Genomic DNA, 25,922 nt, shown 5'->3' with positions numbered 1-25,922 from the left:
GTTATCGTCGGGGCGGCTGGGAGGAGGGAGGCGCGCGCCTCGACCCCCCGGCCCCGCCCGGCCCGCACGCGAGCCCGGCCTCCGGGACCCGGGGCGCCCGCCAGGTGCGGTTGCGCGCCGCACGCGCTCCGAGCCCGGGCCGGGCGGGGGGCGTGGTCCAAAGGACGCGGGGGCGGGGCCTCGGCAGCGCCTACCAACGGGCGCTTGGGGGCGTGGCCTCGGGGGCGTGGCCCGCGGGGGCGGGGGGCGCGGCGGCGGCGGCCGCGGCGGGGCGGGGCCGGCGGAAGCCATAAAAGGCGGCGGCGGGCGGAGCGGGCGCTTACGCAGCGCGGGCGGCCTGCGCGGCGAGCATGGCGGGCGCGGGTCCGAAGCGGCGCGCGGCGGCGGCGGCGGCCCCGGAGGAGGAGCGGCAGGCGCGGGAGAAGATGCTGGCGGCGCGGCGCGAGGGCGAGGCCGAGGCCGAGGGCGAGGGCGTGGCCCTGCAGCGCAACATCACGCTGCTCAACGGCGTGGCCATCATCGTGGGCACCATCATCGGCTCGGGCATCTTCGTGACGCCCACCGGAGTGCTCAAGGAGGCGGGCTCGCCGGGGCTGTCGCTCGTGGTGTGGGCCGTGTGCGGCGTCTTCTCCATCGTGGGCGCGCTCTGCTACGCCGAGCTGGGCACCACCATCACCAAGTCCGGCGGCGACTACGCCTACATGCTGGAGGTCTACGGCTCGCTGCCCGCCTTCCTCAAGCTCTGGATCGAGCTGCTCATCATCCGGCCCTCGTCGCAGTACATCGTGGCGCTCGTCTTCGCCACCTACCTGCTCAAGCCCGTCTTCCCCACCTGCCCGGTGCCCGAGGAGGCCGCCAAGCTCGTGGCCTGCCTCTGCGTGCGTGAGTAGGGGCGCGCGGGGGCCCCGGGGGTGTGTGTCGCCGCGGCCCGGGCGGCGCGGGGTCCCCTCGCTCGCTTCCGGACGGGGCTCCATTCATTCCTCCTGGCGCGCCGCGGGCGGGCGGCGGGGCCTCTGCCCTGCCCCTGCGGCGGGCACTGCCCTTGGCCGAGCCCCTCGCTCACTCCCACACACGCGTGGGCGCCTGGCCGTGCCAGCGGCAGCCCCTGCCTCTGGCCGGCGCACCACGTGCGGGACAGCACCGGCAACTTCCTGTCTGGGCTTCCCTGGCTGACTGGAGGCGGAATTGCAGTTAAAAAAAAAAAAAGAAAGTCATTCATTTCTGCCCCGGCAGCCTGAGTCGCAGGAGAAGTAGTAAGGAGATTGCTCCTGCTGCCCCGAGCCGCCCCCAGCCGGCGGCGCACATCGGATCCGACCTGGCTCAGGGGTCCCGGGCTGTGCCGGGAGCGCAGCTCCGTGTTCTGGGGGCTGGCAGCGGGGCGCCTCCCCGGAGGCAGTGCCTGGGGCTTGTTTGCTGGCCGCGGGCGTTTCTAAGCGCTCCCTTTGGTCAGCCTTGGGGGTTTTCGGCGTTCTCAGGGTGCGCTGGGGCCTGCGAGGCTTTGCCTGTTCGTTGCCCTAGGAGCTGGTCACCCGCGGGGGAGGGTCCTGAGCTCTGAGCCCCCGGCAGTGTGGACAGTGCCGGCTGGCGCTGTTGGGGTTCTGGGGCGCCCTCTGAGGCCAGCTCCTGAGACCCTGGGCAGAGGAGTGGTCTCTGGGTGGGTCAGGGCTAGCAGTGGCTGAGCTGAGCCAGCCCCCTCTGGGCGTGGGTGCCGAGGTCCCCCCGGGGAGGACCCGCCGGCCAGGCCTGGAAGGCAGGGGCCTCTGGTGGGGCGGCCCTGCGTGCTGGCTCGTGGCGTCGTCCGCGGACTTCCACGTCCAGTCTCTGCGCTGCCGCGTGCCGAGGCTGTTTGCGGCCGTCGTGGAAAAGGCAGCTGGGCCAACAGGAGGCGGACGGAGGTGGCGCTCTCCTCGTCTTATCTGTCCAATAAAAAAAACAGGATGCATCAGTCAGTCCTGAGACCCACGTCCCTCCTCCCACCCCTCCCCCAGACGCTCACACGCGTCCTTCTAGAACATTCTCCGCTCCCGTCCAGTCGCTCCCAGGCCGTTCTTTCAAGTGTCGGTTGGATCCCGAGGGACAGCGTGTCCTGCACCTTGCTTTTCCAAGGCCTGAACTGATAATGCTGTTCCGGCTCAGACCTGGCGGCTCTGGCTCTTCCGGGGTGGGGGTGGGGGGCAGCGGGCCCAGTGTGCCCTGCCGGTCCTCGGGGTGGGGTGGTTCTGCTTTGATAGCCTGGATATCTTCCAAAGAGACTGCGCCAGGCTCCGTCCTGAGGGCAGACGGGGCTTTAAAGGATGGTCTGGGTGGCTTCCACGCCACCCCTACGCCAGCGCTGCTTCGCCCCCTAACCGCGTGTCCCTCAGCCAGCACTGCTTCCCCCCTAACCGCGTGTCCCTCAGCCAGCGCTGCTTCCCCCTAACCGCGTGTCCCTCAGCCAGCACTGCTTCGCCCCTAACCGCGTGTCCCTCAGCCGTTTGGGTGGCTTTTCCCTGGGCCTGGGTGGGAGTGTGGATGGGGGGACATCCTGTTTTCGTGTTGGGAAGAGGGTTTTCAGCAACAAGAAGGAATGTGGTGTCTGCAGCAGGGAGACAGGGAGAAGCCCCCTCCCCTGGCCCGTGCTCTGAGCCTCCGAGAGGGAGTGCAGGGCGAGGGTGGGCCCTGACAGGTTGCTGTGGGTGCCCCAGAGGGGGCGTCTGAGACCTCCAGCAGCAGGAGCAGCCTCGTGGTGGAGGGCGACAGGCCTGTGGCGCAGGTGCAGCCGGGTGGGGCCGCTGCGGCTGAGCAGAGCCTGTGGACAGGGTTTCCAGGGCAGAGAAAATCCACGGAAACTTGGGGCGTTCTTGTTTTGCTTCTGCGTATTTATCTTCATTTATTTGAAAGATCGAGAGGTCGTCCATCCGCTGGGTCACCCCCCAGACGCTCACAATAGCTGGGGCTGGCTGGACCAGGCTGAAGCCAGGAGCCCAGCGCTCCACCCGGGTCTCACTCAGGGGTGAGAGGGCCCCTCTACTGCAGTGTCACCTGCGCCTCTCTGAGCGTGCGTTAGCAAGAAGCTGGCGTGGGGAGCAGAGCCAGGCACTGCGGTGTGCGGTGCGGGCGTCTTAACACCGTCCCCCGGGCTGCTCCGCAGTCCTCCGGGGCCCTGTCCCCAAGCTCGAGAGCCCTGGGGACAGCTCGAGTTCCTGGCTGCCCGTGGAGAGTCGCACCGGGAGCAGGCCTGGCCCCGAGTGCCCTCTGGCCCCCGGAACCGGGGTGGGTGTGGCTGATGAGGGCGCCTCACTCTCAGGAAGTTGTGGTAGCATTCACTCGAAATTCAGCTGGCATAGCCTTTGTCCCGTCAGCAGGGGTCACACGGTCACAGGGACGCAGGCCTGGGCCGCAGGTGGGCGTGGGGGCTCGGCTCGGCCCCGCGTGTGCTCCGGACGCAGGAGGCTTGTGGGTCAGAGGCCTCCAAGTGCAGACGGCTCAGGCCGCCCCTGCTGAGTTGCGGGGAGAGCCGCGCACGGGGGCTCCCAGGGGTGGTTCAGCCCACCGCCTGGCCGGCGCCCAGGGTCCTGGGCATGGTCTGGGCCCTGTGACCTGAGAGGACCCCCCATCCCTGCCCAGTCTCAGGTCTAGAGATGCCTGGTTCTGGGTCAACCCCCTGGGACCCTCCGACCCTCCGCTTCTGCATCTGCAGGCTGGGCATTCGCCCCAGCTGGCTGTTGGTGCGAGGTCTAGCCCGCACGGGAACACGGGGCCGATGGGTCCAGCCACGCCGCCCGCGTCTTCCACGCCGCCCGCGTCTTTGTTCCCTACCGCTGGGCAGGAGGAGGCCAGAGGGAGTGAGAAGCCGGAGGTGAAGAAATGTGGGCCCTGGCTGTGAGCCCCAGCTGGGGGTTAGCCCTGGTCAGCAGGCTCGAGGGTCGGCCAGGGCTGAGACAGGGGCACCTTGCCAAGGAGGCTCTGCCCCACGGCCCCTACCCCTCTCCTTGTGGGCCTCACGGACGCTCCAGGCATCTGCCCTGCGCCAGGCAGGTCCCGGCATCCCCACAGCCCGGTAATTAGCGCGAAACCCGACTTTCCCCGCCCGACAGGAAGGCGCTGCCGCCCGCCTGAGCCGGTCTCGCCAAGTCACGGGATCCGCAGTGCGTGACCCCGGGGCAGACGGGAGATCCCGGGCGTCCCTGGCCCTTTTTTCCCTGGGTCACGGGCCTCTTTGTTAATGCCATGGGAGCTGAGGCCCAGGCCAGGGGCCGCCGTCCCGGGGAGCGAGTCCCTGAGGGCAGGAGCTGGGACCCCTTGTGCCCTCCCTGCCGGGCTTTGTAGTTGGTGCTGGGAAAGCCGGGGCAGCAGCAGGTGTCCGAGCTGTGGCCCCACCCCCATGCCAACCACCGTTCACCGTGAGGCTGTGGGGCACATGGCTGCATCTCTGGGGAGGATGGTGGGGGCCGGGGGTCAGGGCCAGCGTCAGGAAGTCACATCCGGGCAGATCAGAGAGGTGTCCTGGACTCCCTGGCGTGCAGAGCCATCGGCCGACCTTGGCCTCTGTCAGTCTTGATCTTGCCCGCGAACCTCTGGAGCGGCACTGGCTGCCAGCCCCCTCCTCTAGTCCATCCCCTCCTTTTGGGACTCACGGCAGGTGCCCAGAGTGCACCTGTTCCCCCGCCCCCTGGTCAGTGCCCAGCCGTGGCGACCCAGCCCCTGGTTCACAGCCCAGTCCTCTGCCCCTGAGCTCCTGTGGCAGCACCCCCTCCCCTGTGCTGCCCCATGCGACAGGGGCCCTCGTCCAGCCAGTGCCCCGAGCTCCTGCTCAGGAGGTGGGCGCTCGCGGGGGACACCGTGGGTGCGAGGGAGGCTGGCTGCCCGTCTGTCATGCCTGGCCCACGCCCCTGGGCTTGGAAGAACCCCACCGACTTCCCAGGGGAGCGCTCAGTGTGATGCCTGTAACCCAGCCTGCGTCCCCCCGACCTTGGGGCTGGCCCACATCTGTCGCTGCTGAGACCATGGCCTGAGGGAGCTGCTCAGGGCGCAGCCGACTCCGCCGAGGCCAGCGTGACCTTGGCTGGCCCAGCACCAAGTCCTGTGTGTGCACGCTGTGCAGGGCCAGCAGAGGACCCTGCTCAAATCGCCGGCTCGGGCTGTGGAGTGGGCAAGCCCTGGGTGGCTGCAGAGAGCCTGAGCGGGTCCTGGGGCTGTCCCCTGGCTCTGTGACCCAGGCCCACAAAAGCCAGGAACCCTGGGAGTGGGGAGGCAGGCAGAGCCCCCTGGACATGGTACCATCCCCTCCCTGTCTCTCTCTCCCTGAGGTCGCTGCAGACCTGCCCAGAGCTGAGGGCTCCCCGAGGCCAGGGCCCGGGTCCCAGCTCCCATGGCTGACCTGTGAGGGGTTGGGGAGAGGCCCGGCTCTGGCTGACAGCTGCACCCCAGCCGGAGGGCGTGCACTGCTTAATCCTGAATGTTTGCCCGCTGAGCAAGTTCATGGTGCACATTTGCTTCCACTGCTGTCAGATAGAGACTGGAGGCTGGGTGCCCCTGTGGAGCTGGGCAGTGAGTCAGTCCTGGGCGGAGACCCCTCCGCCCCCCCGTCCCACCGGCCAGGACAGGGGAGGGGGAGTCAGGAGACCTGGGGCCACACAGCCTCTCCAACCTTGAGGAGCACAGTAGGTGAGGGTGTGGCGTGGGCTGCCACAGAGACCTTGTCCCCCTGAGCTGTGTACCTTCCTTCTCGCCTGGCCTCGGTGTTGGAGGGATGGCGGGTTCTGGGCTCACACGGGCCGGGGTTATCAGGGTCGTGGGCGGCCCAGGGACCCGCCAGATCCGTTCCTTCCCCAGGATGCTGTGGGGCCTGGAGCAGCGGTGATCCTGTTCCTGGGGGGTGGGGGAGAGGAAAGCTCAGAGAGGGTAGGAACTTGCCCGAGGTCACACAGCGTGTCACAGGGCCCTGACCTCCGAGCTGCACCAGCGTTGGTCCCCTGCCTGAGTGCTGGTTGTTCTTTGGAAATCTGACTCACCAGGACAAAGGAAGAGCCCTGGCCAGCTGCAGGGCTCCCCCCTGCCCCGGGACTGCAGCGCCAGCAGACTGCACTTGATAAACCCACCCTTGCTGACCTGTTCGGAAATGAATGTGTCATTCGCCGGCTCCTCCACCCGGTCTCTCACTTCTGAGGAACTCAGCTTGGCTAAGAATGCCGCAGAGTATGGAGACACGTGTTCGGGGGCAGGGAACCCCATGGCCTCTGTGTCCACGGGGTCACAGTGAGGAAGTGGGCGGGTCCAGCCAGTCCACAGGCGGCAGCAACTTCTGTGCCGAGATCTTTGGGATTCGAGGGGTTTCCCTGAACAGGCTGTGCCCTGGAATCCGCATGGGCGTTCCCATCTCAGGGGCCAGTGGTGGGGCAGCCACACGGAGGCGCTGGGGCCCAGGAGAGGAGACCACAGGCCGCAGAGTTGCCCACTGGTGTCCAAGTAGGGGTGCTGTCCCTCCCCCACATCCACCTCTACAAGCCCTTAGATATTGGGGTGCACGCACAAATGTGGGTCATGGGGTTGATCTGTTGTTGGGGCATCTGTTAGCTCTGGAGATACGGGAGTGCGGGGCAGGAGTGGGCCGGTGCAGCGGGTGGACGGCACACATGTGGACTTCCAGGGGCCAGGAGGCAGGCCCCGAATTCCACAAGCCCCATGCTTCCCGGGTACCCCTAAATTTTAGGGCACCTGCATGCCCTGGGCGGATTTGGACAAAGTCGTGCGCAGACAGGACTGCAGGTCTCAGTGGTCAGACACAGCACTGGTGGCCTGGGCTAGGCAGGCCACGAGGGCCCGGTCTCCAGCCACCTGTGGCCATGGTGGTAAGCTGGCGCTGCTTTTGGGCCCAGTGCCGGCTGCTGTGCCTGGTGTGCCAGGGTTCAGGCTGGGCACTCCCTCTGTGCTGCCAGGACACAGTGGTGGTGCCTGCAGGGTCCTGGCTCACCTGGCAGGTTTGCGGCACGGCACTGTTACTCCCGGGCCTTAGGCCATCTCTGCTGCGGTGCTGCCTGTTCTTGGTGGGCCACGAGGCCGTGCACAGGGAGCAGCTCCCACCCTCGCTGCCAGCGGCACCCCGGTCCTCACCCACAGGCTGCTCCCCCTCTGCACGTGGCTGCCCCGCGGCAGTGCCGTGCTCAGAGCTGGACCTCACGGTTCTCCAGCCAGCGGCCGGCTGCCCAGGGCCTGGCCTGTGACTGGAGGAGCTGGCCTTAATCCATCCCTGTTCAGGAACTGCTACCTGGGCGCTACCCGGACCCCCAGGCTTAGTCCTTGGACCTGTGGCGTCCCCCGCCTGGCTGTGGCCACTGCTCGCAAGGGGCCTCTTCTTGGGGCCACCGCGAGGTTCTGGGCTCCAGGGCTTGGTCCCATTCTGTGTCCTGGGCTGGGAACCTCGCTTACCTGTCCTGCTCGGGGCCCTGTTCCCAGCGCAGCTGCTGGTCAGGTGCCTTCCCCAGGCTCCCTGGGCTGGCTGGGGGGTGAGGGTCCGCCTCCCTGTGGGGCACCTTTGCCCAAGTCGGCCCTGGGGGTCCGGGTTTCTGTCCCCGGACAGTGTCAGTGATGCCACGAGTGGTGAGTGCACAGCTGGGCTCACACTCAGCTCCCCGGCGTCCGCAGGGGCAGCCAGGCAGAGAATCCTGTCGGTGGGCAGGAGGTGGATTCGGGTTTTGTTTGGGGTTACACACAGACCGGGATGCCAAGGAGCCAGCACTGCTGGCCAGCAGGGGTCAGAGTTCACGTCGGGCACCTCCATAGGTGTTGGTTCTGGCAGCTCTGGTGGGCTCAGGGCAGGGAAGTTTGGCTTCGTGCAGTGCAAGCTAGGTCCATGCGGGCGCGCGTCCGCCCGACGGGGAGACAGGAGCCGGCGGCTGCGGTCCTGTCTGGAGGCGGCCTCCTGGGGATGCCCTGGCTCCGAGCCCTTGGAGTCACCCCAGGGGTCTGAGGCCTGGCCAGTGGCCCCGGAGATGTGTGGCTTTGGTCTGCGCGGCTCTCCAGGCTTGATGGGCAGGTGCCCTGCCCTATCCAGTGCCATAGCCGGGGGTTTCCTTCCACCGGCAAGGCACACCCAGAAAATGAGGGCGTGGCAGTAGAGCGGAGCTGCTGCAGGAGGCCAAGGGCAGTGAGTCCCTGGCCAGAGGCCCGGCCAGCCAGGGGCCAGCTCCTCTGTCCCCCTGCCAGCCAGCTGATTGAGCCACCCAGCAGGAAGAGGGCCAGGCAAAACCTGCAGGGGGAAGAGTGCCTGGCGTGGCCTGGCGTGGCCCGTGGCACAGGGGCCAGCCTCCCAGCTGGCTGCACCCAGCCCCGGTCCCGGCCTTATCTGCTGAGCCCGGCTGTCCCCGTGGGCCAGGCAGCCGCACTTATCTGGGGAGCCTAGAGGGGGTGGCAGGGCACCCTGTTCTGTCCCCCCCTGCATTGCCTCAGGGCACAGCCACTTCCTCCTGGTCCCCCTGGGGAGGGACCCCCCCCCCCCCGGGCTGGCTGGCTGGCTGGCAGGGCAAAGGGGCCTGGGCCAGGTGTTTTCACTTCTGTATTTAAAGTTACATTTCATTTTGAAGTTGAAAGACGAAGGGGCCTAGGAGACGATGCAGCCTTTGTTTGCTGGTCAGAGCCACTGAACGCTGAGACTTCACCGTGTGTTTGTTTTTTATGAAAGAAAACTAGTGAGACCTGGAGACTCGGCCCTGCCTGTCCCTGGCCTGTGCATCGGTCTGGGGGCGGGGGCTGGGTCTTGGGCGGGGCAGGGCCGCGGCCTGTGTGGTGACCTGGGCGATGTCTAGGCCAGCCTGGTGGCTCAGGGACTGCCCGGGGTGGCAGGCTGGGAGTGTGGACACGTGGATTCCGGGAGACCCAGTGCGTCATCTGGGAGGTGGGAAACCCCAGACGGAGGGCACTCAGAGCCCACTCATCACAGGAAATGGGGGGGGGGGGCGCCTAGCCGCCACCGCGCCGGCCGCCGGCCGAGTGATGCAATCAGCACCGCTCTTGCAAATCCGAAGGCGGTGCCAGCCGGGGAGGCGGGGCTGGGGAGGAGCCGCTGCTCTGTTGTCACCTATAAGGAAATGCAAGCCCGTCCAGAAGACCCGCCCCTCGCGCCGAGAGCAGGGGGAGGGGCAGCCCAGGTGGAGCGCCCTGGATCCGCCCTGGATCCTCCACGGGGTGCGCCAGAGACGCCGTGGCCGCGCAGGCCCTGGGGGAATGAAATTTTTTTTTTAAAGTGTTTGAAAAAATTTATTTGAAAGGCAGACACAGAGAGAGACTGAGAACAGAGATCGTCCGTCCACTGGTTCACTCCCCAGATGTCTGCAGGAGCAGGGCCCAGCCCAGCCCCAGCTGGGAGCTGCAACTCCGCCCGGGTCTCCCACGTGGGTGGCAGGGGCCCAAGCGCCCGAAGCTGCTGCTCCCCGGGCCGTGCACCGGCAGCGGGCTGGGGCGGGGGAGCCCGGCACTCGGTGTGGGACGCCGGTGTCCCAGGCAGCGTCTCCACCCCTGCCAGGTGCCCACCCTGGCCTTGGCCTCTGCGCCTGCCCCTGGGAATTCCGCAGTGTCTCACTTTTTAGCGCCTTTCCCGCAGGCTTTCCCGCCCCTCGCCCTCCAGAGGAGGGGCCCGGTGAAGGCTTCAGCCGAGCCTGGGGGTGAGATGAGGCCCCAGCCTGTCCGCGTCCGGGAGCTTCCCGTCCATTCTGTTACCTGGGCTGTCGGCTCCCGTCCGGTCCACTGGCCCGGGGTTGCCTCTCGGAGGCCAGTGCCTCAGGTTCTGGAGCTGCCTGCCATCCATTCTGCGGGAGGAGCGGGCGCCTGGGGTCGGAGCCCAGCGCTGCCCTGGCTTTCCTGGAAGAGGCACTGAGGTCAGTGCTTTCTGGCCGCCTGCCTCCCCCCGGCCCTGCAGGAAGCGGCCCCTGTGTGGGCTGGGACTCAGGCTCCGCCCAGGGCGATGTGGCCGGCCCCTCGCAGCCAATGCTGTCCCTGCAGCCCCAGGAGGCATAACTCAGCTGGGGCACACAGGTGTGGAGAGGCAGAGAGCGGGGTCCTGGGTGTCGACCGCGCGGCATCTCTGCTCTGTGTCACGACACAGTTTATGCTGCAGGTGCATCCACTGTCCCAACCCACCAGCCCCTGAGCGCTCCACGGCGGCCCCCGCACGGGGTGCTGGCCTGCCTCGCTGCTGGGACCCCCACCCCACCCTCCCGCAGGAGCTGCAGCCGCCACCCAGCGGCTGCGGGGTGGAGCCCCCAGGCCCACAGAAGGTCGGGTGTAGCCTGTGTGCTGGCTCCTGTGCCAGGCTGGCTGCCCGCAGGTGCTGTCTGTCCTCACCTCGGCCTGCGGGTGGGATGCTCCTGCCCTCATCCTGGTGGGGTCCAGGGAAGGTTCTCCCGGAAGTGGGGAGCCCACCTCACACAGCCGCCGGCCGTGCTGGACTCGGGCAGTGCCAGGGCTCTCGGCGCGTGGCAGGTGCGGTGGGAGTGCGGAGGAAAAGCTGCTTTGGTGGAGGGCCCCTTTGGGCTGAAATCCGTTCACTTAGAAGGAAATCCTTGGGGCGCGGCTGCCGCCTGGGTCGCCTGCATCCCGCATCTGAGTGCCTGGGCGTAGGTCCAGCACACGCCTCCCCGCGTGGCCCAGCTTCCCGACCCACCCGCGCGGGGGACCCTGGCCAACTCCCAGCTGTTGCAGGCATCTGGGGGTGAGCCCAGAGATGGCAGCTCTCTGTCACCTGGCCTTTCCAACAAATAAGTAAAGAAGCATTTTTTCAAAGGGAATCCGTTCTGTCGTAGGAGTCATGCAAGCTCAGTGTTTCCAGCCTTGGCCTTGGAGCTGGGCAGCTGTTAGCCAAAACAGGTGTCTGACGAGCGGAAGCTGCCGCGGGGCCGGCGTGGACGCGGTGCCCAGCTTGGCCCCGCCCGCCAGGCGCCGGGCCTGCCTGCTCTGACCGTGTCTGCCCCGGCCTGCCTGCTCTGACCGTGTCTGGGCCGGCGTCTGCTGCCGGGACTCAGGCTGCGCTCCTGTCCCCACAGTGCTGCTCACGGCCGTGAACTGCTACAGCGTGAAGGCTGCCACCCGTGTCCAGGACGCGTTCGCCGCCGCCAAGCTGCTGGCCCTGGCCTTGATCATCCTGCTGGGCTTCGTCCAGATCGGCAAAGGTGAGTACAGCTGCTGCCCGCCAGCCTCGCTGCGCGAAGAGCCAGCCCCAGTGAGCGTGCCGGGCGCCGGGGCGGGTGCCGTCACTCAGGCGGTCATCCCCGCCCCTAGGGGCGCTGCCCCCAGCAAGGGCCTCTCCAGCCGTGCCGACCTCGCCCCTCCCGGTGGTCAGTGTCGCGTGGCCTGCTCTCCCGTGGCTCTCCCTCACTCTCTCTGGGCAGGGCTGAGGCCGCCGCCTCGCCTCTGGCTTCCGTAGCAGTGCTGCCACTCAGGCTTGTGAGGGTGTTTGCTTGGCTGTTTGTTTGGTGACTGGTTCTCGTGGCTGCGTGTCCAGGAGGGCCTGGCTGGCCCGGGACAGGCACGCCAAGCCCAGCAGGACGGCAGTAGGCCCCTGCAGTGCCTGTGCTAGGTGGAGGTGGCGGGGCCTGGCTGGCTGCCATGGCAGGTGGTGTGGGGACCAACACTGTCTGCTTCTCTGTTCAGTTACAAACAAAACCCGAAGCCCCTGTAGCGCCCACCGTGCTGTGAACGTGAGGAGCTGTACGGAAGCTATAGGAGCTTGGGTTTTGTTTTTCTTAGTTTATTTATTTGACAGGCAGGGAGACAGAACTCCACCTGCTGTTCCACTCCCCAAACCCATGGCCAGGGGGCCTAAGCCGGGGTTGTGCCTTGGCAGAGCTGGAGGCAGGAGCCAGAACTGGGCCCGCACCCAGGCGCCCTGATGTGGGCGCAGTGTGAGCTCCTGGAACGCGGGCTCTAAGCCTGGCTGGGTGGGCCATGGCCTGCTCCTGTGCTGGGTGGGCAGCGGGAAGTCGCTCGCCCTCTCTGGGCCACTTCCCTGCCAACTGCTCTTGGCTCGGGAGAGTCTGTATGAAGTGTCCATCCAGCACGCCGGGAGGCCGGTGGGACCCCAGTGGTGATGGACGCACCTGCTGCGCACCCGCCCCTCTTCCCTCGCCCACGTTGTCTGGGGATCCTTGTCCCCCAGAGCGCGAGTGCCCCCTCCCAGGGACACACAGCAGACAAGCGGGCTCGGACCCTGAGGTCCTGGCTGAGCTGCCAGGTGGGCGTGGCCTGCAGCGCAGCAGTGACAGCGCCCTTCCTGACCGCTGCACAGGGCCCCCTGGGGGGGCTGTACCTACAAGCGTGGGACACCCCTGTCCAACACCCAGGCTGGGGCAGGGGCTTCTGTGACCTGAGAGACAGGGTGGGAGTAGAGCCCCCTGCCCTAGGCCTGGCTTCGCCGCTCCCCCGTGGTGGACGGCGCTCAGCCTGCACGTCCACCGTGTGACGCCGGCCAAGTGCGTGGCATGGGACCGCAGAGGCCTCCTGGCCCGGCTTGCGGGCACTGCTGCCCTCTGCCGAGGTGCTGGGCCTGGGGCCCTCCCGGGGTGGGGGGCCGTAAGTGAGCACCGGCTGGGACGAGCTCACACCCGAGAAACCTCTAAGGACTGAAGCTGGGCCAGGCGGGCGCGGGGCGTGGCCCCATGAGGGGCAGGCACGGCTTCCTTCCTGCCAAGTTCACCAGCGGCGGGGTTCTCTTCTCTTGGAAGTGACCGTGCAGGTCGGGGCCCTGGGGGACGCGGTCCAGTCCGTAACAGGGCCTGAGCTTGGAGAGCAGCTCGCAGTGCGTCCCGGGCCGTGTCTGACCCGCCGCAGCCCAGCCCTGCCCTCCACCGGGGTCAGCCCGGGACAGACGGGACCGCCGCCGGATTCCTGACCAGCTTGGCGTGGGGTCAGTCCTCGGTGAGGAACCCACGGCCCTGAGAAGGGCGGCCAGAGCTGCCCCTGCACCTGGACTCGTGGCGGCCGTGCGGCCTCGGGGGGTGGGCTTGCTTTCCCTCCGGGCGGTGGTCATTTGTAGCTGAGTCCCTTTCTTGGGGCCTCCACCGTTCTCCTGAATTCAGCGTCAGAGCCTTGTGCTTGCTGCGCCCCGACAGGATCAAAGGCCGGGAAGCTGGGCTTCCCCCCAGGGCCCCGGGGCGGGGGTCGGGCCTGGACACAGGCAGACACAGGCTGGTGAGGCCGGGCCAGGACAGCAGGGCAGGGCAGGGCGGGGCAGGGGCGGGCAGGGGCCACAGCCCTGTGCCTGGGTCTTGTGTGGCCTGCGGCTTGGGGAAAAGGCCCTTCCAAGCCGCCTGAGGCCCGAGGCTGACCTAGGAGCACAGGGGACACTCCTGCAGGCATTTATTTATTTTTAAAATTTTTAAGATTTATTTTTTAAAAGAACTATTTATTTATTTGAAAGACAGAGTTACGGAGAGGCAGAGAGAGAAAGATTTCCCATCTGCTGGTTCACTCCCCAAATGGCTGCAATGGCCAGGCCAACCAGGAGCCAGGAGCTTCTTCCAGGTCTCCCACGTGGGTGCAGGGGCCCAAGGACTTGCCATCCTCCACTGCTTTCCCAGGCCATTAACAGGGAGCTGGATGGGAAGTGGAGCAGCCGGGACTCGAACTGGTGCCCACATGGGATGCCGGCACTGTAGGCAGCAGCTTTACCCACTGTGCCACAGCACCAGCTCCTCCTGTGGGCATTTAAGAGGCATACCAGGGACACATGCTAGCCGGGGAGCACGTGCCAGAGTCTCCCAGGCCCCAGGCCCCAGGGTGCAGCTGCCAGGAGGGGGTGGGCTGCAAAGGAGGTGACGGTGGCCACTGCACTTCGTCCCCAGCTTGTGACCATGAAGCACAGAGAACCGCGGTCTCTCCTGGCCAGGGAGCCTGCAGTTCTAGCTCAGTAGGCTCAAGGGCTGGGCTGTGTGACTGTGATGCAGCCCCTTTGCGGCTGTGTGATGGGGCCGTGTGTGGCCGTTTGTGGCTGTGTATGGCTGTGATGGGGCCATGTGTGGCTATGTGACGGGGCCGTGTGTGGCTGTGATGGGGCTGTGTGTGGTCGTGTGCGGCTGTGTGATAGAGCCATGTGTGGCTGTGTATGGCTGTGATGGGGCCATGTGCGGCTGTGTGAGGGGGCCGTGTGTGGCCATGTGTGGCTGTGTATGGCTGTGTGATGGGGCCGTGTGCGGCTGTGTGAGGGGGCCGTGTGTGGTTGTGATGGGGCTGTGTGTGGCTGTGATGGGGCTGTGTGTGGTCGTATGCGGCTGTGTAATAGAGCCATGTGTGGCCGTGTGTGGCTGTGTGCGGCTGTGTGATGGGGCTGTGTGTGGCCGTGTGTGGCTGTGTATGGCTGTGTGATGGGGCCGTGTATGGCTGTGATAGGGCCGTGTGTGGCTGTGTGTGGCTATGTGATGGGGCCATGTGTGGCCATGTGCGGCTGTGTGAGGGGGCCGTGTATGGCTGTGTATGGCTGTGATAGGGCCGTGTGTGGCTGTGTATGGCTGTGTGATGCCGTGTGTGACTGTGGGCCTTGTCACTGGTGACAGGGAGTGGCCGGTTCAGCAGCGAGCGTGCACCCCACAGTCGGGTGGCTCCTGGCCCCTGTGAAAGCATCTCTAGGGCCCCGCGCCCCGCGCTGGCTTTGGGCGAGGACCCCCGCCCCGGCCAGCTCTGGGCTCTCGCGTCCGTCTGTCTCCTCGTGGCCACGTCTGGGTTCTGTCCTCTGAGGACGCGCGTGTCTGGGCTGTGGGGCACCTCCTCTCCTCTCTCCAGAGACCTCATTTCGGAGCACGCAGCCTGCGGCTTCGGGGACGCAAGGCGGCGCTTAAACGGCAGCCTGCAGACCTTCAGAGGGTGCCTGTGGCTGGGGTGTTGCCCATTAGCCCTGAGGTTCTGGAATGTTCTCTACCTCCCAGCCCCAGAGACCGGCTCAGGGCTGGCCACCAGTCCAGGCCACAGGTTTGTCCATGCCTGGGGCCTGGGTGAGGCCCTGGCCAGCCTTGGACCAGGCCTCTCCCTCCCAGGGCAGGGTCCAGGGGCCACAGGCAGCCTTTGTCTTGTGCGTCAGGAGCCAGCGGGCTGGCTTTGTTGTGTCCTGTTCCCGAAGGTAGTGGTGGCCATCCCCTCGGGCAGATGTCCCCATGGTGGTACCTGTGTGCTGTGGGGACCCTCAGGGGGCCTGGTTGGTGGGATGCTGCCCTGCGGAAGAGGGGTAAGGGGCTGCCAGGGACCTGCTTGGCAGAGAGAGCGGGTGGCACCGGGGCCCACAGCGCCACACCGTGGGCCTCGGTGCTGCCAAGCCTGGTCTCAGCCAGTCCCAGAGGGGCCTTCCCTGGCCTCCCTGGGCTGGGTGGACAGAGCTTGCCTGTCCGGCGGGCCGGGGAGAATCGAGAGCCCTGGCGGTAGTCACTGGGGCCGAGCAGGTCTTGGCTGCCACTGCTGCCTTCTTAGAGCAAGGCTGGGGCGGGGGGACCTTGAGCCGTGTCCCTGGCCGCAGTCACTTGGTGCCGCTCACCCACTGGGGCCTGGCAGCTCCCCCGCGTAGTCCACAGGCGTTGCCAGTTGACCCAGTTGCAGGTGGCATGGCTGAAGCTGCCATTGTAGAGGCCAAGTCCCCTCTCCCTCCCCCGGGGGCTGCCTGGGCACCAAGACCGATGGACAAGCACGGCCCCTCCCCCAGCTCTGCAAGCCCCCCTGTGTGGGCACCCCTGAGCCTCACCAGGCTCTGCCAGCCCTGGGGACAGCTCAAGGGGCATCCAGGCCAAGTCACCGCCCTGGGCCGGCAGCCCTGGCGCCTGTACGTATTTGGTCAGGCGCCCAGGGAAGCTGTAGCCTCCCATTCTGGGCTGGCGTCCAGCACAGCCCAGGCTGGCCTCTGCCCACGCTGCACCGCTGGGTGCATGTATGCACCCACGCCCTCTCCCACCTGTGGCTGGGGAGCAGGACTCGCTGTGCCGGGGGTACAGGCCAGAGGGACGTGCGGTGGTCGTGTGGGCCCCAAACAGCCAAATGCACGGCCGAGGGTCCCGCCTCCCTCCCGCACCCTCCTGCCTCTCCCGCCCCGTGAGCCGCACTCGGCCGTGTGGTCAGAGACTACAGGAGCTTTGCACATAGTGGGTTCCCCACAGGAAGCCCCAGTCACTGCTCGTGGCCCTGGGCTGCCCATCAGAGAACCACACACGTGCTGTCCCCACGAGGATACAGCGACCGTGTGTCTGGTGGTGACTGGGGCCCCAGGAACGTGTTCCTGCCTGGACCTGCAGCCTGGCAGGGCCTCACGTCTGCACCTCGCCTTCCCGCCTTGTGGGACAGATGCCCCCACCCCGCAGCAGTAGTGGGCAAGACCTCGGGACACAACAGCAGGGCTTTGATGCACATTCCAGAACATTCCACGGGAAGCAGGTGGGAAGGAGCCCCAGGGGCTGTGGGCGGCCCGCTGTTGAAAGGAGCCCTGTCCTGAGCGGCTCGCGCCCCGGCCCACGGGCTCAGCCTGCTGACCACCTTGTGACTGCACCCGGGCGGGGGCGGGGCCGCTCACCGGGTCACAGCCTCATCTGGAGGCAGGGGGCTGGCGTCTGGGAGCTCACATGCCTCCCCACTCCCGGGTGCCCTGCACCAGGCGCCCTGTGAGTGTGTGCAGTGCAGGCTGTGCTGGGGGAGGGGGCTGAGCGCCCTGGCCATGCCCCGTGCGCCCTCCCCCTCCCCCACGCCCTGCCACGGATGTCCAGGTGAGCGAGGCGGTTGCCCGCACTGGGCTCCCGTCCCCCAGGGGACTTTGGTCTAGGGAGCTCAGCCCCCCGTGTCCTCAGGACCAGCCGGGGACACAAGTGTGAAAGCTGCGAGCCAGCGTTGGGTTGGTGTGCTCACAGTCACACAGCGTCCGTCGCGCCCTGACCCCCCGCCCCGGTGTTTGGCCTTTGCCAGGTGGCGTGTCCAATCTAGACCCCAAGTTCTCCTTCGAAGGCACCAACTGGGACGTGGGGAACATCGTGCTGGCCTTGTACAGCGGCCTTTTCGCCTATGGAGGATGGTAGGTTCCGGAACTTCCGCTCCCGTGGCCGGGACGTGTGGACCCGGAGGTGTCCAGGCCGCCCTGGGGACTGGGGGCTGTGGGTCTCGTGGTCAGTAGGGCCGGGCTCCGCAGTGCAGCTGGCCTGCAGGGTGGCCTCGCCAGCTGCGTCCTGCTCACAGCCTCCACTGCTGCTGCCCCAGGGGGCCGGGGCCAGGGGCCGGGTTCTGGTGGTCACTGAATGAGGCAGACACGCAGAGTTCAGCTCTGTTCTCTGAATTCCAGGAATTACTTGAATTTCGTCACGGAGGAGATGATCAACCCCTACCGGTAGGTGCCAGGCCCCTGGAGCCGCCCCTGTGTGGCTGCGGGAGTGGGGGTGCAAGGGCCTGGAGCCCGACCTCAGGGGACAGCTGCGCCACGCCCACAGTGGCTGCATGGATCCCATGACGGACGGGGCCAGGCAGAGGAATGGACGGCTGTCTTCCCAGCAGAGTGCGTGCTCACGTGTGTGTGTGTGTGTGTGTGTGTGTATGCGCGCGCACGTGCGCGTTCCCTCTCCCCCACCCCCGGCTCTCAGCCTGTCCCCCTGGGTCCTGAGCTACACAGCCCGAGGGCAGCTGTGGACAGTCACACCGGGCCACCTGCTGAACCCTCGGAGTCCCTGGTTCTCTGATGGGGGAGTCAAGGCCAGCAGCCGCGTGACTGGCCCAGGCATGCGTGTCGGCTACCTTGCCGATTGCCACTGGCCCTGGGAAGCCAGGCTCCAGATGGTGGCTGCGACCCGAGGGTGCCCGGCTGCTCACCTTGGGGCTGGGCCCTCGTCCTGGCCGTGCACTGACCTGTCGCCTGCCTGCCTTCCAGAAACCTGCCCCTGGCCATCATCATCTCGCTGCCCATCGTCACCCTGGTGTACGTGCTCACGAACCTGGCCTACTTCACCACCCTGTCCCCTGAGCAGATGCTGGCGTCCGAGGCCGTGGCCGTGGTAAGACGCCGCCCGCCCCTTGTCCCCAAGCCTTGCTCCTGCCCAGAGGGTTAGGGATCAGGGTCATCACACCTGGAGAGGCCCAGGCCTTCAGTTTTATATCCAAGTTCAGAAGGGGTGGAGTCTGGTGGACCGCAGTGCACCCTCCTGTCCGCCCGCCCGCCGCTCCCCAGGGCTGGTGTGAGCAGAAGTCAGTGCCGTGAGCGTGCGCTGGGGGGTCTCTGTCTCCAGAGCTGAGCTCGGTCCCGTGGAGCCAGGGGCCCTGCGAATCCAGGACCTGATCACTAGAGAAGCGGAGGGGTCCCGGGCCAGATGCTGAGTAGCAGAGGCCGGGGGCCTTGCTCCGCCTCAGTGCGCGGACGCGGCCGTGCCAGGCACCCCGCCACGGGCTCACCTCACTGCGCTTGCTAGGACTTCGGGAACCACCACCTGGGAGTCATGTCCTGGGTCATCCCCGTCTTCGTGGGCCTGTCCTGCTTCGGTTCTGTCAACGGGTCCCTCTTCACGTCCTCCAGGTGAGCCCCACCCCGGGGAGGCAGCTGCCAGGGCCCGGCGGCCCCACACCTCGCTTTGCAGCACCTGTTTTGAGAGTGTTGTCATCTTTTAAGATTGATGGATTTGGAAGGCAGAGTGACAGAGAGGGAGGGACGGGGCGGGGGTTCTTCATCCACTGGTTCACTCCCCAGATGCCCGTCACAGCCAAGGCTGGGCGGGGCCAAAGGCAGGAGCTGGAACTCCATCCGGGTGTCCCGCGTGGCTGCAGGGACCTGTTGCCTCACAGGCCCGTCAGCAGGAAGCTGGGCTGGGCGCATGGAGGAGCCGGCACTCGGCCCAGGAAGTGTGACACGGATGTGGGCGTCCCAGGTGGCAGCTGAAACCCGTGCACCACGCGCCCGCCGAGCGGGACGAGTGCAGTTGTTAGGAAGTCAGGGCCCGGGCCTTGACTCGTGTCCCTGCTCCAGGTCCAGACCCTCTGCAAGTCTCCGGGAGGCTGAGGGGATGGGTGGTCCCCCTCCCCTCCCCCGCCTACCTGGTGGTCGTGTACACAGGAGGCCAGCGAGGCTGCGCCCCTGAGCCACCATCTCCACCCTGCTGGTGGGGGTCGGACCGGGCTGACCCCTGGGCCTCTGCCCACAGGCTGTTCTTCGTGGGGTCCAGGGAGGGCCACCTGCCCTCTGTCCTGTCCATGATCCACCCGCAGCTCCTGACCCCCGTGCCGTCGCTCGTGTTCACGGTAAGCCTCGGCGAGCCACACCCTCCGGATTGGGGCGGCACGGCCAGGGTGCGGACTGGGCTCTGCCCGAGATGCCGAGAGTAGAGAGGTGCGTGGGCGAGGCGCAGGACATGGGTCCTGGCGTTTCAGAGTCGTGCGGGGCTGATCCCAAACGTGGTGCCTGTGGGCGTGGCTCCTGCACACCCATGCGCGCTCACACACAGTCCGTGTCTCCTCCTGTGGCAGCCATCACCCCCGTCCTGTCCCAGACTCGCACCCCCATGCGTGTGCAGCGTCTGAGTGCTCCTTTGCTGCGCCGCAGAATCTCCCAGAATTCAGTGGCTCAAGTAACTGTGTATGCTGTCTGTGCCGTGGGTCAGGAATTGGCAGCTCAGCCGGGTGGTCCTGGCCAGGGTCTCTTAGGGGCAGCTGTGTCGTCCGAGGCTCCAGTGCACCCGGGGGCCCCCTTCCCAACGGGCGCTCGCAGCCGCAGACCAGAGCCCGGGCCCCTCCGCTCCGCGGGCTCCGTGCGCGGTCTCAGGCCGTGGTGCTCGCTGCACGGCCGTCACCCCGGCCGGCCCTGGCACTTGTTAGGAGCAGGTCAGTGCAGCTCCACGCAAGGAGAAGGGGCGGGCAGGCCCCCCGGGGGGATAGTGTCAGGAGGCCTGGCCACAGGTGGGTCTCGTCGTGGGCACTGCCGCGGTCACGCGAGACGCTGCCCCGGCACTGGGCCCGGACGAGAAGGTGCTCACCGCCGCCTCTGCTTGCAGTGCGCCATGACCCTGCTGTACGCCTTCTCCAGAGACATCTTCTCCGTCATCAACTTCTTCAGCTTCTTCAACTGGCTCTGCGTGGCCCTGGCCATCATCGGCATGATGTGGCTGCGCTACAAGAAGCCCGAGCTGGAGAGGCCCATCAAGGTGAGACCTGGCCGGGGCCCCGGGCTCAGCGCCGTCCCCAGGCACCCGTGGAGAGAAGCGAGCAGCCGCTGCTCTAGCACGGCGGGGTTCCTTTACTCAGGGTGCTCCCCGGGCCCCTCGCGGGCTGGTGGAGCCGGTGCCGAGGTTCCTCAGTGGACGAAACACCCAGGGCTTGTGTTCTCACGAGGGCAGGGAGCAGGCCAGGAAGGCGCAGTGTCATCAGGCGAGCGGGGAGCACCTGGCAGGGGGGCCAGGGCATCCTGCAGCAGTGGTGGACAGGAAGTCGGGGTCAGCCACGTGGGTGAGGCAGAGGCCCTTGCAGGCCTGTGGGAGGCTGTCCCCATGGGAACCTTGGCCGCATGGTGTGGGCATACGGGGGCTGGGGCAGGCTTGTGGTTTGCACTGCCCGGCTGGACCCTGGCCCAGCCCCATCTCCCGGGTGCCCTGCCTGTCTGCAGGCCCAGGACACTGTCCCGTGCTGGGCAGGGCCTGTCTGCCCCAGGCTGGTGGCGGCCCCGTCCACAGAGAGGTCTCAGAGGCGGCTCCCGCTCGTCAGGCTGGCCACAGTCTCCCCAGGCGCGCCAGGCGCCTGCTCCGGCCTTGTGGCTGTGGCCGGGTGCTTTGGCCAGGGCATTCCAGGCCCGCGGCATGGGGCGGGGCCGCTGGTTTCCCCGGCGTGCTCTCCAAGGCCCTGCTCTCTGCGCCCAGGTGAACCTCGCCCTCCCCGTCTTCTTCATCCTGGCCTGCCTCTTCCTCATCGCCGTCTCTTTCTGGAAGACGCCCGTGGAGTGCGGCATCGGCTTCACCATCATCCTCAGCGGGCTGCCCGTCTACTTCTTCGGGGTGTGGTGGAAAAACAAGCCCAAGTGGCTGCTGCAGGGCATCTGTGAGTACCCGGGCGCCGGTGTGGCCAGCGTGGCCTCCCTCCCAGCAGCCGGCCAGGCCCCGGGCAGCCGGGGCGCCCCCAGCAGCCAAGTCACGCTGGGCGACAGGCTCTGCCCGGGCCTGGTATTCCAGGACTCATCCCCTCAGCTCAGAGCAGGGGCTTCCGCGAGACCAGGCAGCGGGCGCCAAATAGCTCATCCCCACCGACTGCTGCCGGCTGCCGCACCCGTACCGCGCCTGGCCCCAGAAGGTGGGAGGGAGACTGGCCGGGGCTGCTGACGCCAGGCCCGAGACCCTGTGCTCGCCCTGTGAATGCGGCGCGGCTCCTGGGAGAAGTCCCTGGTGCCTGCGGGCCGAGGCTCAGTCCCCACGTCCCCGGGTGGCTTCTAAAATCAGCAGCCTGGCAGCCGGGCAGGTGAGGGCCCCCGACCCCCGAATTCTGATCCTGGCGTCCTGGCCACAGCGACCTACTTACCTGTTGTTCAGGATCCCACCCAGAGCACGGAGCAAAGAAGGCTCCAGCCCGAAACCACTTCCCCCAGCAGAGGCCGTGACCCAGCCTGCAGGTTCTGCTCGGCCCCCAGCCGGCCACCAGACGGGGGGGGGGGGGACCATGGGGAGCCGGGCCGTGTTCGGTGCCTCTGAGACCTGCAGGAAGGCCCCGCCCCCAGTGTAGACTGCAGGAAGGCCCCGCCCCCAGTGTAGACCTGCAGGAAGGGCCCGCCCCCAGTGTAGACCTGCAGGAAGGCCCCACCCCCAGTGTAGACCTGCAGGAAGGCCCCGCCCCCAGTGTAGACTGCAGGAAGGCCCCGCCCCCAGTGTAGACCTGCAGGAAGGGCCCGCCCCCAGTGTAGACCTGCAGGAAGGCCCCGCCCCTAGTATATTCCTGCAGGAGGGGTGCCCGCCCCCAGCTGCTCCTACTGAAGACCCCGAGGCCTGGGGCCGCGTGCCCTGGGGGTCTCGGCTCACCTTGGCCCCCAGTTCTGGCCAGCCGTGGTGTTTCCCTGCATGTGAGCAGGAAGGTCAGAGGCACGGGGTGCTCCTGCTCCAGTCGGGAGGTTCCCCGGGGGTTCTGACCTTCTGACCCTCAGATCTGCCAGGTGCGGCCTCTGCAAGTGTGGGGGGAGTCGGGCTGAGCAGGCCCCGTGCCGACCTGCAGCTCCTGTCTCCCGCAGTCTCGGCCACGGCCCTCTGCCAGAAGCTGATGCAGGTGGTGCCCCAGGAGACGTAGCCGAGAGGACGCCGAGTGGTCCAGCCGACACCTGCTCCCTGCGCCCACACCCGGTCCCTGCGCCCCCACAGCCGCCCACGCCCCTCACTGCCCCCCACAGGCCACTGTGAAACTGGTACGAATCTGCGTCCTGGGTCCAGCAAGGAGGCTCAGCGCTCCTGGGCCTCGGGCCGGGCCACTCCCCACTTTGTGTTCTTTTTAACTTAAGTTTTGGGTGGACACCACCGCAAGGCTCATCTCCTGAAGAAGCGAGGGAGGGGGCAGCACTGGTGCCCGGGCCCCGCCCCATCCCCGGCAGCGGAGGCCGCCGAGGCTCGGACGCTGCCGTCCCAACCCTGGACTTGCACTGACAGCCAGGCCGCTGGCACCGCAGGTGTGTGCTTGGCCTTATTTTTATTGTCAGGAACGTGGCGACACACTGAACGCTGAGCCCCGGGCTGTCTCTGCTCTGCGGGAGAGGCAGGCCCTGCCCCTGAGCAGAGGCTGCGGCTCAGGGGTGATTCCGGAACCCGCGCCAGGGGCGAGCCTGGCGGCGCCTGGGCCCCCCAGGACTCCTGGCCGTAGCCCACCCCACACCATCCCACGTGAGACGTGGGCTCCAGCTCCCCCCAGGGCCGAGCTGCAGGTGCTGCAGACACTCCACAGCAGACACTCCTGGTGGGCTCCCAGCTGGGCCGCCCCTGCCGCCAGTCCTGTGTGCCAGCTGCACACTGGGCAGCCCCTTGGAGCTGTCTGGGGGCAGGCTCCCAGCTCCCCTCCCACTCATTCCCACGGCTAGCACAGTCTTGGTGCCCCCTCACCCCCCAGGCCCCTGCCCACAGGGACACGTTCCCTCGCCGGCGTGTGTCCTGGGCAGTTCTCCTTGCCGAAGGGTGGGTCGTCCTGGGGTCCTGAACCGAGACCAGCACTGGGGCCCCGAGAGGCCGGGCACCTCCTGAGCACGGCTCTCCCCAGTGCTTGGCTGGGGGCACCATGTGAGGGGGTCCGAGGGGCCCCGCTCAGAGGCCGTGTCCCATGGCCCTGGCTCTGGCCAGCCGGCCCCGCCCCTCCACCACTGGGCAGACAGCCTGGGCTCTGCCGTGCTGGGGTTCAGCCGCAGGGCAGGGGCTACCCCGGGACGGTCTGGGACGCCCTGGCCTTCCTGACCGCGATCTGACAGATGTCCTGAGGGTTCTGTTGTGGGTTTTCGTGTCGGTTGGCAAGTCCCGGCCTGGGCTGCTTCGGTAGCTTTGCTTCTGTTTGTTTTGTCCTAACATCTAACTTACAAGATGCCGCTTCCAGCGGGCGGGCTCGGCCTGGCCGGCGGCGTGCCGTGTCCCGGCCACGCCAGGCCCTCCACAGACACCTGCCGAGACCGTGACGGCTTCCCTCTTCGCGTCAATGGCTAACCTGTTACACTGGGCTACTTAGGGGTGGGGAGTTCTGGGGTTTTTTTATGAGTTTGTTTGTGTTTGTTTTTCAAGAAAAACAATCAGACTTGTAGGTACTGCTGAGTCCTCGTGTCGTTTCCTGGGCGCCAAGTTCCGGCAGCGGGAGGGGCGTCCTGGGGTTCCTCCGGGGCCCCTCACTCAGCACCGGGGTGGGGCGAGGGGAAGGGTCTGCCTGTAGAGGCTGGAGGCCTCGCGCACACTCAAGTCAGCAGCGGGGCGCATCAGAGACCCTGGGGTAGGAAGCACCTGGCTTCGGGCCCAGCCTGCGGCGAGGCCTCATCCAGCCCGGAGGCCAGGGCCAGGGGCCACCTGGTTCTAGGTGAGGGTTCGCAGCCCCCAGAGCCTGCCGGCTGAGTGGGAGGCGGGTTGTGGTGGCAGGGCCGCCTCTGCCGAACCGGATGCCCGGGCCCCGAAGGGGGTCAGCAGGCGTGGGGAGGGGCCCTGCCTCCTGTCCCCTCCCCCACAGGGGCCCTTGGGAGACCAGCCACTTCCCCAGGGGCTGGAAGAGGCTGAGGACGCTCAGGGCCCTCGGGCAGGGCAGTGACCACTGAAGGGCTTGTTAGGGTGCAGGACAGGACCTCAAGGGGTCCGACTGCAGCTGCCCCAGCCAGACGCGGGGGGCGCGGGACTCCTGTTGCCGGGTCTCTTGGGCAGGCCGGCGTGGGTGCTCCACAAGCTTGGGGAGCCCTGGGCAGGGCGGCCACGCAGCGGGCAGCCGCACAGAGCCCCTCCCTAGCGTGACTCCTGAAGCTGCCTGCCCCTCCCCTGGAGGAGAGGCCCCTCCCCCACCTCCCCAGGAAGTTGGGTGTCTCAGCCTCTGCCCCCGGCAAGGTGGCCACCTGCTCTCTCAGCGCTGGCTTCACCTTTTCATGTGGTCGAGTGGCAAGGCCCGCAGTGGCCAGCCCTGTGGACAAGGGAGGCAGAGCCCTGCCTTGGTGGACTTGGCGCAGGGCGGTGTGCACCCATCACAACCGCAGTCACGCTACGGGCAGCCAGAGAGCCCGCAGGGGCAGGGGCTGAGTGTGAGGGCAGGGCTGGAGCCTCCTGGGCGAGGGTGAGGGAGAGCCGCCCAGGCCAGCCAAAAGGCAAATGCCAAAACAAAACAGGGCCTGGGGTGGGGCAGAGCTGGACCAAGACCCCAGGGACCCAGCCTGGGGCTTGTGGGCCTTTTCAGAGCAGGGGGAATGTCTTTTTAAAAAACTGTTGTTCAGGTTTATTTATTTGAAAGAGACAGGGGTCTTCCATCCACTGGTTCACTCCCCTGATGGCCACAATGGCTGGGGCTGGGCCAGGCTCCAGCCAGGTCTCCCACGTGGGTGCAGGGCCCAAGCACTTGGGCCGCCTTTCGCTGCTTTCCCAGGGGCATTAGGGAGCTGGATCGGAAGCAGCACAGCCAGGACTTGAATCGGCATCCGATCGATACGGGATGCCGGCGCTGCAAATGCTGGCTTCACCCGCTACACCACAACGCTGGCTCCCAAGGGGCGCTGTCTGCCAGGGGCCCGCAGATTGACAGGAGGAGTTGATAGGGAGGAGGCGTTCCGGGCGCTCCTGCAGGGAGCGGGGCTGCTGCAGTTGGGGGAGGGGGGCACCGGGCACGGGGGTTTTCCTCCGGAGGGCGCAGGAGAGGTAGCCAGAGTGCTGTCCCCTGCCTTGCACAGTCTCAGGGGGGCGGGGCTGGCTCAGTCGGAGACGTCCAGGGGCGGGCACCCAGGAAGGCAAGAGGCTGGACCACAGTTTAGTTCCCATTGGTTGGGGTGGATGGGCAGCTTGGGGGAGCATTGAGGAGGCCAAATGTGGGCTCTGGGCGAGGCCCCGTCCCAGGGAGACCTGGATACCCCCCCCCCCCGAGTCCCACTTCCCCTCCTGCCCCTCCCCACTCTGGAGCAGCTGGGCGCCTGGAGTCCGTGGCAGTCCCTCCTCGAGGAGGGGGTGGGCGTGGCGCCGGGGTGAGGGCGGGGCCCCGAATGCACTGCGGTGGTGCTGCCCAGGTGAGGAGCGGGGACGAACCCTCGCGTTCCAGAAAGCCCGCCCGGCTCCTGAGTACACTCACGGCTCTCCACTCTGCCACACGGCAGCCCAGCGGAGCAGAAGCCCCGGGCGGTGACCCAACGCACACCGTCGATGGTGTTGCGTTGTCCCGTCCCAGAGAGGAGGACATGGGAGCCTGGGTGGTTCTGTCACCTGCCCAGGTGACCCAGCGGGGCTGCACGGCACTGGACCCACCTGTGCTGGGTGCGAAGGGCCCTCCCCTCGTCCAGACGGCACCGCCGG

At 67.3% G+C, this 25,922-nt stretch overlaps 1 protein-coding gene across 1 annotated transcript; it reads left to right on the top strand.

The window, feature by feature from the left end:
- The first annotated feature begins 332 nt into the window (after nucleotides 1-332).
- SLC7A5 (solute carrier family 7 member 5) lies at nucleotides 333-23,704 on the top strand. Its single transcript, NM_001082120.1, is given in 10 exon segments — nucleotides 333-882; nucleotides 11,016-11,141; nucleotides 16,897-17,002; nucleotides 17,267-17,311; nucleotides 17,846-17,969; nucleotides 18,381-18,484; nucleotides 19,107-19,203; nucleotides 19,953-20,102; nucleotides 20,811-20,988; nucleotides 22,163-23,704. Coding segments are annotated over 10 exon segments (1,518 nt in total). The 5' UTR covers nucleotides 333-350; the 3' UTR covers nucleotides 22,219-23,704.
- The last annotated feature ends 2,218 nt before the right edge of the window (nucleotides 23,705-25,922 follow it).

The sequence above is a fragment of the Oryctolagus cuniculus genome, chromosome 18 (genome assembly GCF_964237555.1).
Source record: "Oryctolagus cuniculus chromosome 18, mOryCun1.1, whole genome shotgun sequence".
NCBI lineage: Eukaryota > Metazoa > Chordata > Mammalia > Lagomorpha > Leporidae > Oryctolagus > Oryctolagus cuniculus.
The sequence above is the reverse complement of the archived record's forward strand: the minus strand, read 5'-3'. Positions and strand labels throughout refer to the sequence as shown.